We start from the raw sequence: 20,205 nt of genomic DNA on the forward strand, positions 1-20,205 counted from the left end.
CGCCATCTAACGTTAAGCGTTTTATTCGTACGTTGTATTAGAAAATGATGATTGTTACTATTTCATTTTAATCGCAATTAACTTGACAAGTCACTTTTAATTAGTTTAGATTGTACAATGGTGGAATAATGGAAGAATGAGGAAAATTTGTCAATAAAAAAAGTTCATTTTCACAACGAATCAAAGCCAATAATTGCAAGTTAATCTTTTATATTGATTAGCTGATTATTGTCACAATTAATCTGATACATTTTATCAATTTTCGATGTGATAAAATGATTCCTCTATTAATAAGGTCAAGGTGTATGCTTGAACATATATAGAGGGTGTTCCATGGAAAAGTTAATTGTAAGTTCGAAGAAGGCAAGAAAAAAGTTCGAAAGCAAAAAAATCGTTCAAGATTTATTTATTTTCTATGTTGGTTTACTATCAATTTCGTTTAATGTCAAATATCATTCTTATTGTTTCTTAACTATAATACTCATTTCCTGATTTTCTAACCATCATTTTCATCCTTATAATCATTATCTTCATCTTATCTTACCTTGATATCTTCCTGTCTCTCTCTCTCTCTCTCTCTCTCTGTTTATCTTCCACCTACCCATTGATTATCCTCAATCTATTGTATTAATAACAATTTCCCCTCGGGCACTTTACCATTTACAATAAAAGTAAGTGTGCTGTTCATATTATACCTAGAAATTGATAATAGATGAACAGAGTAAAATAAAAGACAATAAATATATTTGCCTGAGAAACATGATAAAGTTCATGTTGATGATGAAAAAAAAACCAAACCAGAACATTGTTTCATGATAATCAATTGGCCATCAGATTCAATGATAGGGATAAACAGACACACAAATGAAGTGAAAATAATTCAGGAAATATCATCTAAATCTACATGGAAATAGATTCATCATCAATATGTAAAAAAAAATAATATTAGATAAATAATATTACTACAATAATCTGGAATTGATTCCTTGAGCATTATTATAAATCTATCATGTTGATTACCTGAATCCAATAACAAGAAAAGGTAAATTGTTATCAGAAAACATAATCAATATTATATCAACGTATATATGAATCAAAGTGGATAAATGTTCAATAAAAACAGATATTGAAACATTAATTTGTTTTCACTATTAAAGTGTTGTTATAATAAGTACAACAATCAGTTAATCATCAACTAACCCACCCATGATATTACAGGTAAGAAATTATCATATGAATGAATATGATGATAATGATGATGAGAAACAAAAAAAAAATGATGAAAACCTTGAAAATGATGTTGATCCCTCATGCAACTTACCATCAACCTCGTTATAATATCATCATGATCATCATCATGTTTTAAATGATGAAATAAAAGACACTTTTTTTTGGAATAATTTTTTTTCAGGTAACACACCCAATCCATGAAGATAATCATCATCATCTTTATTTGTTTTTATCCTCGATTCATTCATTTCTTTTGCTTCTCAATGGTCTTTTATGTATATGAAATTTCATCAAGAATGAAAATATTAGTTTATAGTAGAAAATGAAAAACATTTTCCAAGACTCAGCGAAAGAGATTTCATCATGATGTTACTCATCATGATGCTGTTGAAATGAGATTCTCAATCAAGATGATGATGATGATGATTAAATGATGATAATGTGTGACAATACAATGGATAACACTCCTTGACCCATTCACAATCAAGGTTATCAATTCTGGCTCAGAATCTCAATTTTATCATGGAAACTAATTTACTTTTGTTTTGTTATTTTTTTTTCATCAGAACTTTTTTTTCAATATCAACCATGCATATCAATATATTATTATTATTATTAAGTTTCACTGATTGAGTTTCATAATCAATTGCTAATTTTTTGTTACCATGAAATATATTTTTTAATATATTATGGGTCAGTTGGTCAGTTTACCAGATCATTTAATGACCATCATCACTTATTAAACAAAAGGTAAAATTATCAAGGGTCTGATAATAATAATGGTCAAGAGAAACAATAACAATTTAAGAGTAACAATTAACTGACAATCAATATGAATTTCAAGTGTTCATTGATATCAATTGTTTGTGATTAACTGGTTATGATGACTGATTGTTGATCATATTTGATTGATTGTTGGTGACAAACATTTGAATCGCAATCATTTACCCGCTAGATTTTTGAAATAATCAAAATTTTCACTTTTTCTTTCAATATTATCATTAATTTTATCCAATTTAATCATGATAATTGTTCATATGTATTTGTATGGTTTTTGATTGTTAGTCTGATTTTTTAATTTACTTTTAATCTGGTTCATTATTCATCTCACTCATCGTCATCCTAAGCTAATTGTTTACCAATTGATTTGACAATTTATGGTTAAATTATTTGTGTGTGTACAAGTTTCTGGTAAGTTAATTGTTGTCTAATTGTTAATAATAATAAGCTCGGTTGGTAGGGTTAATCAATTCAGTTTATTGGTTTCATATACATGAAATCAAATGGTTTCCAGTTTGATTTGTATTTTTGCTTAATTGTTGGACAATTAACTAACCTTGGACAAGGACTGAATACAAATTTAGTTATTATTATCAACAATCAATATAATCAAATATTGATGATGATGATAATAATAACAACAATTAACGTCATTTAAAGTTAAATATCAAGATTATTTGCCTTGATTGTTGTTGATTATCATGATATCAATTTTATTTGAGCCTTTATTGAATACTAATTGTTTGGCTTTAATCATTTCCAATTATGATTTAGATGAAACCATTTATTTTTATTGATTCTAATTTCATTTGATAATTTAAATTTAGTCCAAATTTTTTGGTTAATTAACTTTTTTCTTGTAATAGTATCTGGATTTAATCAAGAAATTTAATTTTCATCAATCTGTTAAATTAATCTATCCTTGATTGTAGCTCTTGGGCAAAGCAACAATTAACTTTAACCAAGAAAAATTAATTTAGTAAATGTAAAAATTGATGAATCAATTTGTTGTCTCTTATTTTTTTTTCAATATTAAAAAAAAATCAAACTAATTGATTAATTCAGATTTCTCATCTAGATTAACACAATTAAACCTTGACCTATTGATTTGAGTTAAATGAAACCATTGATTAACAACAATCAAGGTAATCATCAGAAAAATTTACAATCAGATTAAATTGTCAATGATAATCAATGTTTCTCTTAACCATTTTATCAATATAACAACAATTAAGGAGGTCAAATTTTCACCAATTGATTGTTAGATATGAAAATAATAACTAAACTACTTTAACCATTTTAATTAACTCACATTTGGTTGAGCATTTTCTTGATTGTTAATTGTGATTGTAGATGATGATGATGAGCATATTGAAGATGATATTAAGATGGCTGATGCTGAGGTTGAGCTTTTGATGACATGATTAGTTGACCAATTGTGATGGTCATCATGTTGTTGTTGTTGTTGGTCACCTTTAACCTGATAGTTGTGACGGTGGTAAGAGGGTGAAACTTTGGTGAATGTTGGTTCATGGTGTTGGGTCAACTGGTCAGCCGATGAAAGGCTTGAGGGACAACACTCGGCCCGATTAAGGTCAACATTAGACGGGAAAGAAGCTGGACCCGTGCTTGCTTTTTGCAGACACCATTCAATAAGTGACAACACTTTTAGTGAAAAAATTGTAACCAAAAAAAGTGATACTTTCCCACCGGGTAAAAGATTTTCAATTTAAAAACAAACCCCCAATCAAATTAGAGAAAAAGTTGATTATCGTTAAAACGATGATCGATAAATCATTCATCCAGATTATCGGATTAACAAATAGGTCTCTTGAAAAAGAAGCAACTTTTTAAATCAATATAACATCAAATTGGAAAACAATTTGTTGTAACTTTTCCAGGTAAAGATACACACACACATATATGAACAATCAGTTGATTGTTCAACAATTAGTTGAGCAGATTAGTTGGAATTAATTGTTGATGATTTTACAGAAAAAAAAGACGATTAACTTTTCCCTAATCAAAAGAAGACGATGATTATCATGATTATGATATTAGAACAAAGGTAGAAAAAAAAATTCGATGAAATTTTCTTAAATTTTGTTCTGAAAATGATGAGATTCGAGAATCTATTAGAAAATTGAAACTAATTGGTTATTATTAATACGAAAAGAATATTATTCAGATGATAAAATAGTCGATGATGAATATGAAAAGGATGAAGATGATGTGAATACCTGTGTAGATATTTTCCTCGAAAAAAGGTAAAAGTGAGATGATGAAAAATTCAGCTCACTCAGAATCAGAATCAGCGCAGGTCAACATGACATGAGAATATCACAATAATAGTGATAGAAAAAAAAACTATAATTTTGATTGGATGAATCATATTATCTACATTCTTACCTGAATTCATATATTCATCACCATGATCACCATGAAATTCAAACAAGTTCATCAATCATTTGATCCTTAATCAAGATATTCCAACGGAATTGTAACTTATCCTCATTAAGAAAGTTCGAAATGTAACTTTTTCCCGCCTTATCTTGAAATTCTAAATGTTATCATCTTACCTGTCATCTTCCTCTTTATTATCATCGAGAATATGATCTTTATTAATAATCTCAAAGACATGATATCTTTTTCTTAAAGATATATAAATAACTTTGTTTTTCTATCAAATTTCAAGTTTGTATCTTGAATTTCATGTTATCGTATCTCTCACCATGAAACACCCTGTGAACATTGAGATAAACAAAAAGTGACTTTGTTAACCTGGACACGATTTTTTCTCACCACTGGTCAATTGAATCAGATGGACATTGATCCAATAAATGTAATATATCCTATCACCATGTTATCCCATGAAAACTTTTTCACTTATTCATCATCAACGAATCATGGTAATTATATGAATGACATGAAAAAAAAAGGTTAACATGTAATTTTCATCATGATAAACATGTTAACCTAATGTACATGAGAATCTGAATATAATCTGGTTTCATTTCAATTCATTAATCAATAAAGAAACAAAATATTAATACATTCACAGTTTAATTCAATACAATTTACTGTTAATCTGATTGTTGAATATTTATTATAACAATTAAACTCTCACTTTCATGGAAACGTTTGATTTAACTGTGATTATAATTTCTTCATCAATTTTGTGTTAAGATTCTGATGGAAAATCATTGATTATCATGTGATAACAATTATATAAGATGATCAAGATGATTAACCAAAACAATCAAATTAAATTGTGAACCTCACCCAATGATAATAATACAACAATCTGATAATACACACACACTTAAAGTTAATCACAATTAGATAAGAAAATTTTAGTTTTAATCAACAACAAACCCAAAATGTTTAACAGTCAAGATAATCAAATTTGATTGTAAACTCGTTAATTGTGAATCAACGTACTAATCAAACAGGTAAACCAGCAAAAAGTAAAAGTGTAAAAAAAGTTAATGGTTTATGAAGATAAAAAAAAACTTCACTAATCAGTAAATCATCAAATGGATTTACGATTATTATATTTTGGTAGGGAAAAAAGTGGAAACAATTAACTTTTGATTGGAAGGAAAATTATTAATTATATTCATTGGATCCTCGTTTTCAGTTAGATTGAAGGTGATGAGAGGGTCAACAGTAAATTTGTTGACCATCAAAATGATTATAATGATCAACGAGCTTTCACTTGGAGAGGGAAAAAAGTTCTGGTCATCAAAAACTGACCACAAATATGAAACAGGAACCACTTACTTAACTTATCATCCTCATCATCATCATGACTTTCATCATTATCACCAGAAAATTATCATTTACCTTTCATAATCATGAGAATAGCAACTTAACTGTCAACGTCTTAAAAAAACTTTTTTTTCTAACAGAAAATTAATTCCCTTACCTTAGCATTTCCTATTCATTAATCATGAAAACCTCATGAATATTAACCGTTCATATTATCACACGATTTTTCATCATCATCATCATCATCATCATCACCATCATCTTAATCATTATCATCTTAAAGATAATGACCTGAAAGTGAAAATAAGTTTGTTATGTCAACTACCGTTTCCTTATTATTATCACCATCTAGCCAATGTCCATCAACTGACCATTCAACAAAAGGAAACCAGTTATATAAATATAATAACCTCTATGGCGATAACAATAATAATAAAAGGTAATAATGATAATATCAGTGGACAAGGGTCAGTTTAAAATATTCATTCATGACTATCAACTAACAATGAACTTGAAATACCAACAATATCATGAGCGTTTTTTTTCATATTGAATTGTAATATAGTTAATAGCAAATTCATGTCCATTTGATTGTTAATTATCCTGATCCTTCCACATGATGATGATTGTCCAAATTATCAAGATACTAATTTGAAAAGTGAAAGAAAAATTCAATTGCATTTGCATGACATGAAAATCACTTATTGTTATCACATCAAAGGAACAACGTTATCAAAAAGATCAACAATTAGATCTAATTGTTTGTAATTAATTTGATTGTTTACTGTTGATGAAAGCAGAAAATGATTAAGTTGCTCATCAATTTCTTATTAGATTGAAGAAAAAAAATAAATACAACCAATGGAATCAGATTGTTTATTCCCATTGAGAAAATTGTGATGGAAAAAAAGTTCCGTTATTATTTTTCATGTTGAAGAAAAAATTGAGATTCAGAATTTACTCAGTTCTCATTTTCTTATTGATTCAGCAAGAAAAATATAAAAAAAAAGATGACGATGAAAACAGTTTTTTATTACTTTTCCATCATCATCTTCATTAGCATCCAATGGGGTGAGGTTGGTGCATAAACTTTGCCTGGTTAAATTATCTAATCAGCGGATTAGATGATAAAAAAATGCTCAATTGATAATCATCATGATAACTTTAACTTTGTAGATTCAATTTATTACTTTTCATCAGAGGATTTTTTTTACCTAATCGTCTTCCATGTATATAAAATATATCATCATGATTATCCTCTTAATCATCATCTTCCTCGTCATTATCCTTCCTGATCTTTTCCTCATCCTCATCCTATTTAATGTCCCATAAAAAAAGATAACTTTTCAACCTCACATTTGAATTACATGGAAACAAACAAATAAAAATCATTCAAAGATATCAAATCAATTTGAAAACAGGTCAATTGAATATATTATCATATTAATATGAGATTATCTTTATCCCTCATCTCTCATCCTAATCATCTTACAACATCTCATTTCAATCGTCTATGGATTCCCTTTGTAATAAGACTCTAATTGTTACCGATTGACCTACTGGTTCATTTCCCTTCATTTCTTGTTTGTTTACTTGTTTACTGTCCAGAACTGACCAATACCTATGCTTATTTAATCATCATCTTCATCTTCATTACCTATCATTAGTTTTTATCTTCATCTCCTCGTAAATTGATGTCATACATATAATATTATATTTCAATTTGATGACCATCAAAATGACCAATAAGATTATGATGATTACTTTTCAATGGTCAATAATTTATTTCCACATCATTAAAGTTTTATTATTTTGATGAAAAAAAAAGAGCAAAAGTTTAAAATTAAAAGTTTCAATTGCAATTAAGAATTACTGTTTACTATTATTAAAATGACATTCGATGGTTGTGATTATGATTAATTGAGAATTCATTGGATAATTTAAAGGTAGAAAATTAATCTTAATTAGCTTAATTACCTTTCGATGAAAGTAACTGTACATTCGCATGGTTTCATCTATGGGGGAGAAAAGAAAAAGAAAATTAAAAAACAATTAGTAAACAATTAAGAGAAAGTTTCGTTGATAATTTAGTTGATTGTGGTTCCAATTATTTTACTTTTACTTGATCAAAGTTAATTTACTGTTATTTTTAATTAAATCACTTTATTTTTCTGATCATCATCGTCTTGATACACAAATAGATTGTGATTATTAAATAACAACAATTAAGGTGAAAAAAGTTTCCAAAAGTTTGAAAAGTTTGAAAAGGGTTAACCATGATTAACTGATTGTTTAAGGTTGATTAAGATGGGAAAGTTAATATATCTAATATGTTGATTAACTAATATTATATTTCATGCTGTTAATTTGGAGCCAATCAAACATAAATCATCAACAATCAACATGATTATCATCATGGTTAACATGTTGATCAACATGATTAAAGTAAAGGGGAAAGTGAGGCCTGAACAATTTAACCTAATTAACTTTTCACTAATTCTGAAATTAACTTTTTCCCAAATTCAACATTTCTATTATCATCTTAATCATAACAATCTAATAAACAACGAAAAGCATTTTGATTGGATTAACAATCATATCAACAATTAGGAGATTATCAATTTGATTGTTTAAAGTAATCAACTTGAAACAATTGATTGAAAAACTGCCAGAGTTGATTGTGGACTTTTCTAAATTGTCAACGATTTACAATCGACGATTTAAAATACTAATTGTAATTGAAATTGTCTTAATTGTTTAAATCGTTACAATAAGAAATAATAAATTGATAAACGCCAACGTTAATTGTTTGGATACAATTAATTTAATCGTAAGATTGATTTAAATTAATGGTATTTACAACCAACGCTAACCTAATTGTTAACAATTAATTTGTATTCTCTTGATAATAATGAGACAATAAGGAAATTGTCAGATATACTGATCATCAAGAAAAATTGAATAAACAATCAAAATAATCAGTTAATTGTTGGTGATTGGGCAGTGATTTGATTGCAATTAACAAGTAACAATCAAATAAACAAATAAAAAACAATGGAAACAATTTAAAAAGTTGAACAACTTTTTGAAACAACTATTAATAGGAAATAGTGTATATTTGTGAAACAATCAATAAATTGTTAACCAAAATAATGATAATACAATGTATTAGTTAATTGTCACGAAATATAATTTAGATATCATCGGACTGATATCCCAAATGATTAACGATCACAATTAAAAAGTAAACATTAAATGATTTCCTTTTTCTTTTGCTTAACCAAAATGAGCATTTTGTTGATTGTGAATGTTAATTGTTGTTGATTATATTATTACGTGTGTTTAAATTGTTATATCAGTTTACAAGATAATTTCTTGTTACTGATTGTGATCAACAATCAACATCTATTATTAATCAACGTTGATTTGTTAATGAGTTTATTCATCTCTTGATTTGATTTGATTTCAATTCATTTTTATTTTTTCATTGTCTTTATCATTGGTTAACATCAGAAAGTGATTATGGTTTTCATGTTGTTAATTGTTGACTGTTAATCATTAACATAATGATTAGTTTATTATCATCATTTGTGTTCAGACGTGCGAACCATCAGAATCTTAATTGTTACCTATGTTTTGGTTTTTAATTGTTGATTATAATACTGTTTGTGTGGCTCATTTAGATTCAATATCATGATTAACAATCAATTTCAACTTGATAATTAACTTTTTTTGTTTCCTAATTTATGACTGGTGACATTTGTATTTACTTGTTGTTGTTGTTGTTTATTGGTTACAATTGACTAATCAACAAACAATCAAGTTCAACAGTCACAATCAACTTTAATTGTAGTGATTGTGTTGATCAAGCAAAAAGTGTTGATCATTTAAGTTAAATTATTATGAGAAAGGAAAAACAATTTTGAAAACTTTTAAATTGTTTGATTAAGTTTCGAGTTGATTAAACTAAATTAAAAGTGATTCCATTTCCTGACTTGTTAATTAAGATAATCAACTAATTCAATTTGGATTAAAGAAAATGATTTAAATTTTACTTCTCTAATTACAATCAGGAGGGGGTTTAATCATCATCTTCTTAATCAGTTTGATTAAAATCAAGCCCATCCTGATCATCCCTTTAAACTTTAATTATATTAAATTGTGATTTATAAACAACAACAACAAATGCTAATAATAAATCATCACAATTAGATGATATTATTTTCATCAATCTAAATCACAATGATGATCATCATTATGATTAACTAATCTGATTAAGGGTGAAAGTTAATTAACACTTGAAGTCTTGATATATAATAAGTATAAGCTTTTAGATTGTTATTATTATCCCAACAATCAAATTTAATCCAATTGTAAGATAAGTAACCTTGAAAGTTGAAGAAAAAAAAATCCTAATTGTTACAATGAAAAGTTAATTGTGGATAATGGAAGCAATTTAGATGCATTTAATTGCGTTAAATGTATAATTTGATTAAACTTTTCAGATGGTTAATATACTATTACAACAATCAACAGGGAAACTGAATCATAATCGACAAAATTTTTCAACTTTTTTCTTCTCATTCTAATTTAACTTTATCATCGTCTGAGCTTGGTTTCCGGTTGAACCATGAAAAAGGAAAACACTTGAAACCGGAAGATGAAAAGTTGATATGATTTCATTTTAAGAATTGAGAATCCTGAATGATTATAATTGATTCTGATTCATGATGATGGGCAAAAAAATAGTTGATATTCATTTAATAAGGTTAACCATTCATGATGTTGGTGAAATTGAGTTCAGAACTTTATCTGATTAATGATTAATTTGGAGAATTAATTTTGACTAAATCGTTATTATTACTTTTTTGATGACGATTAGTTTCTGTTGTTTCAATCAACAGATGAAGAAGATAAAAAAAAAGTTTCTAATTGATTATTATCTTGATTCAACATCAGAATATTAATTTTTCTTCATCTCCATTCAGATTTTCATGATAATTGATTGAAAGAAAAACAAAAGTTTCTCTTATTTATCTTAAAAATTGTCAATTCTTTGATTAACTTGTAATTAGGTTGGTTAATTATCATTTTAAATCATCAGTTAGTGATAAAAATCAATGACAGGCTCATGTTTTCTGAGTCTGATAAATCACCATGAATCTGAAACCGAATCTATTAGTTCAGTTTTATTGGAAACGAAACTTTTTTTTCAAAGTTTCGAGAAAAAAAAAATTCCAATTCTGATATTATCCTAAACTAAGAATCTCTTTCTGATTAATTTTCACATCGTAATCATTTAAATGATAATAATAATTTCCTTTCCCATAAGTTGATTGTAATTACTTTTTAATGCTCAATCAATAATCAACAATGTCCATTCTTTGAGAGAGTAACAATCATGATTATCATGACAATGATCAAGATGATGACACTATGGTGATGACCTTATTCACCCAAATAAAGTGAGTGCGGGATTAAATTGCGATGAATTAATCAGCAAACAATAAGGATAATCTGATTTATGGAAATGAATAAAATTCATTTCATCAAAATCTATTGAAAAAACTTTTCATGGTAATCAGCTGATTGTGATGACATTGTCATCGACGATTAAACCTTAATTGAGTTACTTAAAATGGGAAATTGTCAAACAATCAAAGTTTCATGATTTTATGAGTCGGGATCTCGGTTTTAATGTGAAAATCAATCAAATCCACTTTTCATCACAATCAAAATTGATTATTACAATTTTTGGATTTGATTTAAATGGCGTCAAGAATAAGATGACGATGATTATATAATTTATTAACGATTTACAATTTGATGACAAAATAATAACAGAATTTTTCTCATGATAGAAGAGGAAAAATAGTTTTCTTTTATTTTCTATTCTTATTCAATACTATTCACTAAATCAACACGAACATGAGATAAATTCAGTTGTTATTCATCAAGAATATATAAATCTCCATCTAAGGATAACGGTAAATTTGGTCAATGAACTCGTCACATTGGTTGTTAACATGATTCATTTCAGGGGAAGTTCTGAAAAAACAACTGAATAGAAAAAAGCAACTCAACATTCATTGAAACTCAAACAACAATTACACGTTAATCTATTATCGTGAGATTAACCAATTAAATCTTAATCCAATTGCAAAAGAAGTAAAAAGTTTCTCTCCATAATTGATTAATGTAAATCAATGATTCTCATGAAAATCATTACAATTAACTGATCAACAACAACTACAGTTATTTTCATGTTATTTATTGTCATTGATTTACCCACAATTAACTCAATTGAAAGTAATAGTAACAAGCTGATTTACTAATCATCAATAGTCATTAATAGATTTGGAAAAGTTAATCATAATCATCATGATGATTGAGGAAACAATTTAAGATTCACTTTTTTTCTGGATTAACAATATGACTTTTTTTTTGCTGCTTCTTTGAATATCTTATTGTGTATATGTGATTTAAATTGTAATCAATTTAAATTGATTATGTTAATGTTTATCAGACATAATGAAAGGTTCGTGATTAAGTCTAATCTTGAAACTGATTATCCCATGAATTTAAAGGTAAATCCACTAATTATAATCATCTAATCATCGTCATTTTCAGTTGATAATTAACTTTATTCAGTATTGTTGATCATCGGTTGGCAATTCATTCCTGTAACCATGATTAGTACTCAGGCAAATGTCCTTAGTTAACCTTGTAATTAGAGGTTGAAATTAACTTGTACCTGAGATCAAAGATGATGAAGATGAGGATGAGGATGAAAAAGAAAAAATTTTCTTCTTCTCTATGGTTACACCTTGATTTTTTTCTAAATTTCTTTTTTTCCTCATCACCATCATCACCATCATGATGAACTGTACTTTCTGATTCTTAATTTAGTTTCAATGATTACTGTCAACTTGGAACTAAATTAAACATGATAAACATTTAAATTCATCATTCATATTAAATTTAGTGACATTTTTATATTAGTCGATTAATTAATCATCACTTTTGATTAGGAACAATCAGTAATCATGATTAGTTATTATTATTTTTCCTTTTATTTGTATTATTTAAGTTACATTGATTGTTTTCATTGATTGTTGTCTGTTGGACTTTAATTAACTGAAAACTGTAATTTAATCTAATTTGATTGTTGTTGATGCTTTTCATCAATCTCCTTTTGCTTCACTAATCAATCATCATCCATGACAATCAAATCAACCTTGTTGATCATCTTCATCTTCATCTCCATTATAATTCATTGTCACATCTTAGTCTCTCTCTCTCTCTCTCTCTCTCTCTCTCTCTCTCTCTCTCATTGTTTATGCGTTAATTGTTATTAAGTTAATCATTAACATCTCAATTGGAATCAAATCAACAACAACAATTTTGTAGCATCTTCATCATCATGATTAACTTTGCAAGAGATGATGAAAAACACACAAACTAAATTGTAACAATAAACAATTGAACAAAATAATCAACCATTTGAAAAAAAGGTAAACATAATTACCTTTTCTTCAAACTGAATTAACTTTAATTGTTGAAGACGTTAATGTTAAGGTGAATTAAACAAAAACAAACAAAAAAGTAAACTTGAAATCAACTAATCAATTGATTCATCAAATCAGGTTTATCTTCATCCTTATCCTCAAGTGAGTAGGTAGACAATGGTTAAGATTAAGAGAGACCAATAACTAAATCAAACTAATCACAATTAGTCTTAATCATAGTAATCATGATGATTTATGTATATGAGAAAAATACCAAATCTGTTTAATAATCTGAAAGAAATTGTTTTTTGTTTTTCTTAATTGTGATTACATTTGATTCATGGGTAAGTTCAATGATTAACTGATTTCCTCCTAAACATTTACACCAAAGAACTGAATTAAAATATTTGATGAGTTATTGGGAAACAACAGTTTAAATTGTTTCATGTTAATCACAATTAACGGACACTGGTAAAGATGAAATCAAATCCTTGTATGTGTGTGGGTTGATAACAGTTAATCATTACAATTTATTTGATTTTTAATCAATTCAAATGATAATCAAGGCCTACACAATAATCATACACAGGTAAACTTGATAGTTAAGCTAAATCATCATGTCTAAGTTTTAATTGTAACAACAATTAAGAAGTGAAATCAAAACCGGGAAATAGTTTTCTTTTTTTTGTTGATGAAAAAAAATTAATTTTCGAGATTAATTATTACAATTAAAAGATTAAATTACATGTTAATTAAATGGTTAACAAGGTTAATTGTGATCAAGATTAAATCATTTCACAGCTTTTCAAATCCCATTGGTTTTCAGTTTAATTGATTCAATTCAATTTATATAAAATCAAGTCTATTACCAGAATATAAACTTTGGTAATTGTGTTGGTTGATTAGTTAATTGTTGTAACTGGTCAAGGGTTTCACTATTCATGGTTATCATATTACCTCTAATTGTTGTAGTTTAAATTGTTAACTTGAATGCGGAAATTAAAAATTTAAATCCATTGATTTTTTTTCCGCAAATCCTTCACTTCCTTAGGAGTTTTAAATTGTTAATCTTAACTGTATTTACGAAACTGCAATAAACTTTTTTGATTGCCATTTAAATTGTTGTTGAGATGAAGATGATCCTTAAGGAAAACAATTAACTTTGATCATTGCTCATTATCATTGATTAACTTGAAAAGAAACTGTTGGTTAATTGAATCACTCATTGGAAACTGAATTTAAATTAACCTTACAAATTAGGAAGTTTGAACAAAAAAAAAGTAATTGAATTTAAAGTAAAATTAAAAGGAAAGTGAATATAAATCAATTAATATAATCAATTCAACAACTAATCAACTTTGATAATCCATTGATTTTCTGGCTCTCCAAGTATAATTAACTAAATAAACTTTCATTAATTTTCCAACAATCAATTGTTGATTCAAATTGTCTTCGCAATCAACAACAAGGTGTTGATTTTAAACTGTTAAAAACTTAATTGTTACTTATCTGATCACTCTGATTAATTTCCGAAGGTTAATTTTGATGGCTAATTAGTAATTTGGATCAATTTTAGCGCGAAAAAAAAATGGAAAATTTCAACAATTAAGTTAATGGGAAAAGTCTGAAGTGTTTTTAATCAATGGTAATTGTCCAGCCCAGTTAACGATTGTGATTGTGGTTAATTGTTGATCAACAATCAACGTAAATTGTATTTACACCTAAGTTGAGTTTGTTTTGATTTTCATGCTAAATCATTTCCTATTTATAAAAGGTGGACACACACTAAGTTGGGATGATAATAGTTGATTGTTTGACTAAATTGTTGTTGATTAAGGTATCACAGTCAGTTAATCATCAGAAGCTGATGATGATTAAATTGGTTGGTATCTTTTTTATTTTCTTGTCTGATTGTTTAAATTAAATGTTGACCATTCGGTTTAAATATTAACTTGCCTTTCATATTCAACTGGTCGGTTGGTCAAGAGAAACACTTTTCAAACTAATTTTTCAAACAATCAGTTAATTGTCTGGATATCTTGAACACATATATATATATGTGTCTTGGAATCACACTAATTGCTAATTCAGAATAATTAGTTTAATTTAATTGTAAACTCACCGTAATGACGCCGCTGTTTATAGTAGATCCATGTAACTGGAATTGGACCCGTTTCATTCAGATCGTTACCTGTCAATTAGTTAATTGTATTATATCAATTATTAAATTGTACGAATTACAATTAAGAGGAAAACTTTTCTTTTCCTAAATTGATTTCAATATAAGTTATATTGTTGATCATTTGATATCATCATCATTGTTATCGTTGGTATCAATCATATTGTATGAACAAATTATTGATCTGATTTAATCAGCCAATTGGATACAACAATTAACTTGTATTTATGGTTCTCATTGTAAAGTTTAATTTGGTTTAAATTGTGTGTTGATTGTTGTCAAAATGAAACCGAATTAAAACCAAAAAAAGAAATCTTAATTAATCTAAATTAAGGTAAATTGTTACTTCTGATTGTTATATTATTATTATTATCATTATATATTTTTTACTATTTGGTTCAATAGTTGAATCATTTCACCCAAACAATTAAGGGTTGATTAACAATCAAAGGTAATAGATAATTGTTGATTTTGTTGTTGAGTTATTACCAACAATTTAAACTGTTATCATTGATGAAATGGTTAACCAATATGATTTACTAATCACTATTATCACATTGATTAACAGTTAGTAAATAATGTAAATGATTAGTTGATGATAATCAAAGGGTTTTAATGATCAATATTTATGTTAAAATGATGATTAAAAATGATTTGAAAAGCTTCAGATTAAATCAGTTGATCACAACTAACAACAATTAACTACTTTCTAATAATGATCACAATTGAAATTTCAAGTTAATTGTCAATCAGTCTGGAAGATATTAATGGTTATGATACAGAATTGATTGAGATTGTAAATTGTTAACGAAAAAAAGTAAAATTAATGATTAATAAAAGTGATTAGTTAACTGGTTTCATCAGTCAACCTGTTTCTTAATCAGTTAATTTAGTTGATTATTAAGGTCACTTTCATAATATCCTCATGATGATATTAACGTAACTACTGAATTAGGAAACTAAATTAAGGTAAATTGTTAAAATCAATTGGTTGATGGAAATAAAAATTACAATTGATTTTCAATGTCAATTGTAATCTCAATGAGAGTAAAATTTTCAACATGATTAATATTAATTACAATTAAGATAATCTTAAGATACTTGATTGGACTACGATTCTCTTGATCAATATGACAAAATGATTAAGACTAATTGTTGTAACCAACGATTAATAATCATAATTTGCTAATACAGGTTATATATTTTTGCACTTTAACAAGAATCAAAGTTAATCACTTTCTTTCATTAATCTTAAGTGTTATTATCAGAGTTAATTTTGATTCTGGTTATGAAATTGATGATGATGATAAGTTACCTGTTGAGATTAGGATTTATATATATATTTAAAGGGATTAGTTCATTTTCCAGGTCAATCTGATAATCTTTGATTAAGAATAAGTAATCAAATGAGTTGATTAAATTGTTACTACGAATTGTGAATAATTGAAAGTCTAAACGTGCACGTAACTTATTGGGCATCGAGGGAAATGTTACTTGAAAGAAAGTTAATTGTTGACGATTAATTAGTTGATTGTTTGGATCATGTTCGAATCAAGTTTGAGGTTCGATTTATTTTCTCTCGATTTTGTACTTTATTAGAACCGGAAATAAATTGGACTTCGAGTTTAATATTGGAAGTTACTATTATATTGGTTATAAAGAAACCGAAAAAAAAATTCGTTGTAAACAATCAAACAAACAATAGACAATTAACTGTAAATTGTTACTATTAAAATCAAATTGTGGGTAATTTGGTGAAACAGTTAATTGTGATCTGATGATGATACACAAAACACAATCAATTTTGATTCGATTGTTGATTATTAAAGTTAATTATCTTGGAAGAGAAAAGTTTTATTTGTAATTTACTAATCTGTTGATTAATTACACTACCGGTAGAAAAGTTAATCAAATGGTAAATCAAAGTTAATTTCAATGAGACAATTAACTGAATTGCTCGTTTAATCATCGTTTAGCCAACAATCAAATGGACTTAAATTGTTGTGTAATTGAAACAAGTGATTAAGACGTTAATCAAGTATTTAGATGAAATCGATTCCGATTTTATTAAAAACTTTCATTAAATCTAATTCACTCAAATTAATCTTAATTTAGTTTCTTTTTTTTCAATTAAATTGTAAAGTTGAAATTGAATCAATTAGGATTAACCTTGTTTTTAATTTGTAGGATTAAATTACTTAATCACAATTAACAAATGAGTAAGAAAAAGTTTTCTATTAACAAGTTAATCTAATTGTTAATACATATCGATTACAATTTAGTGTTGGTTTTAAGTTAATTCAATTGTTGTTGATGAGATTTTTTTTTAATTTCCAATTTGAATTATTAATACCTTTAACTAAATTTACAACAATTAACAGCCTACAGGTTGAAACAATTAAAATTGTTCATCAAAGGCTCAACATTTCATTCATCTTCATCATCATCATCATAATCATCAATTAATTAAGATACCAAATTAATCATGAAAAAAAAGAGTCAAATATTTAATTAACTTAAGTGTAACTAAAACTTTTTATCAAGTGACAAAATCAAGATTTAATCAAATTAATTGCTAATTAACACACTTACACAAATTGATTAGTTAATAGACTTTGAAGAGTAGCAAATTTAAATTTAATCTGATATCTTGATTGTGATTAAATTGTAATAAAAAAAGTTCTCATCATTTAAAACGAGTAACAATTTGATTGTAACAATTAACTAAATTCGTATGCCAATATCAATCTAATTGTAGGTAAAAATTTTCACAGTCTCTTAAATTTAAGTCACCTAATCAATTGGTCATCTGATGCCAATAACAATTAAGATCAGATCATCAGAATCAATAACAATTAACTGATCATCAACTAATCCCTTTATATACATAAATTGATCGAGGATAAGTTAATCACTTGATTAACTTAATTACTTGGATTCGTTGATTTTAGTTTTGCTTCTTGGTGGTTAATTGTAACGATATCATTAGATGGTCACTTTTAATTGTTAATTGTTCATCATACATGTTGACCTTGTCGTTGAATATGCTAAATCATCATGCTAAATTGTTTATCAATTCAGTGTCTATGGAGATTTGATTTTCTTTTTGGTCTGTTAATTGTTGTTAATTGTTGGTTATCACTTTTCTCACAATTAACATGTTAATCAGTTTCTTTAATCAAGAAAGGCTGAAATTAACCTTGATTGTTGTGATGCTATTATTAAATAAGCAACTTGAAAACAAAAGATTTATATTAAATGATTAACTGTATCTAATTAAAAAAACATGATCACAATTAACAACAAATCATAAAGAATCAAATCATGATCATGATTAAGATGAAATGTTTAAAATTAAGACATGATAAACTTTTGATTGTTTCAAATCACAGCAATTTAACTCATCTCATGTTAATCTAATCATCACGAAACTGAAAGGTTTTAACAAACAATTAACTTATTGTTTATAACTGAAAGTCTAGTAATTATAATCAATATGATGCTGTGATTAACTGATTACAATTTAAATTATTATTAAAGATTAACTTTTAGCTTCTTATTAACAATGAGATTGATCAATTGTACATCGTTGATTTGATTGTTCAACCTTCAAGTTATTTGTAGTAATTTAAATCATCAGGACTAATTTTAATCCATTTCCTGATTATCATTTAAATCATCATCATCTTAATTGTAAAGGTTTAGACTGATAAACAAAAAACAGTTCAATTAAAAGTCATTAATGATTAAGTAAATGACCAACAGCAATTAAGTTGATAAACAGTTAAATTGTTAACTGTTGCTTAACTGTTTGCTTTGTTGATTGTCATGATTATCTTGACGGATTCAATTGTTGCTTGATTGTGACAATTTAGTTGATAATTATTATTATGGTAATGATTAAAATAATGATGACAAATGATTAAGGATATGATTAAAAAATCTGTTCAGCCCACAATTAATTAACTTGATTATTTTGTTTTCTTCATCTTAATCTACTAATTGTATCAAATTTTAACCAACAGATTAAATTTGATTGCTACAAGTTAATTGCTAACGATGATGAAGATGATAATTATAATTTTAAATCATTTCCATGTTGATTTAAATTCAATTTTCTTATTTTTGTACAATCACAATTGTTAATACTAATTATCATTGGTTAATTAAGGCTAAATTGTTTATGATTGGTCTTAAGTGTTCAAAGTTTTCACCTCGATTTTGATTTAGTTTAAATTGTTAATTATGTTAATCATTTACCCCAATACACTCCCACTTTCACCCTCTCAAAATCATTAGTAATTCTGAATTAAATCAGTTCCTTGATTGTTTCAACTCTTTCACATTGGAAAATCAACTAATCACAATTAAAAGATGACAATTAGATGAGTAACTTAATATTAGTTTCTATGATTAATCATCTATTAGCTCAACAATTGATTTGATTGAGACAATTAGGAAAACTTTTGTCCAATTGGCTCGAGATGAAGTTGATTAATAAATTTAATTCAATCAGACAGATTTAATTGTGACCCTAATTTAAGATTAAAGTTGATTAAAACTTTTTCTGATAATCTAATTAGATAATTTAACATCAACAGGTAACAATTTAAATGATAAACTATCAAAACTTGGTGTGATTTATTGGAGGTAATCAACAAATTACAATCTAAAAGTAATCAACAAATACTTAATTAACAATTAAAATAAGCTGACAATAAATATTAACAAAGGAAA

General features: G+C 26.6%; 1 protein-coding gene across 5 annotated transcripts in view; it reads right to left on the reverse strand.

Annotated features, from left to right (window-relative positions):
* LOC128393843 (pleckstrin homology domain-containing family G member 5-like) overlaps nt 1–20,205 on the reverse strand; it is an 81,122-nt gene that overhangs the window by 58,859 nt on the left and 2,058 nt on the right. For 4 of the 5 annotated variants that reach the window (XM_053354071.1, XM_053354068.1, XM_053354069.1 and 1 more), the window contains exons 2-3: nt 15,412–15,480; nt 7,759–7,796 (exon numbers count right to left, since the gene is read on the reverse strand). In XM_053354071.1, the coding sequence (XP_053210046.1) occupies nt 7,759–7,796; nt 15,412–15,480 (107 nt within the window). Of the gene's footprint in view, nt 1–3,322; nt 3,677–7,758; nt 7,797–15,411; nt 15,481–20,205 lie in introns of those variants that run through there. The other variant, XM_053354076.1, reaches the window with a different exon arrangement.

The sequence above is a fragment of the Panonychus citri genome, unplaced genomic scaffold (genome assembly GCF_014898815.1).
Source record: "Panonychus citri isolate SS breed McGregor unplaced genomic scaffold, ASM1489881v1 Contig00138, whole genome shotgun sequence".
Taxonomy (NCBI): Eukaryota; Metazoa; Arthropoda; class Arachnida; order Trombidiformes; family Tetranychidae; genus Panonychus; species Panonychus citri.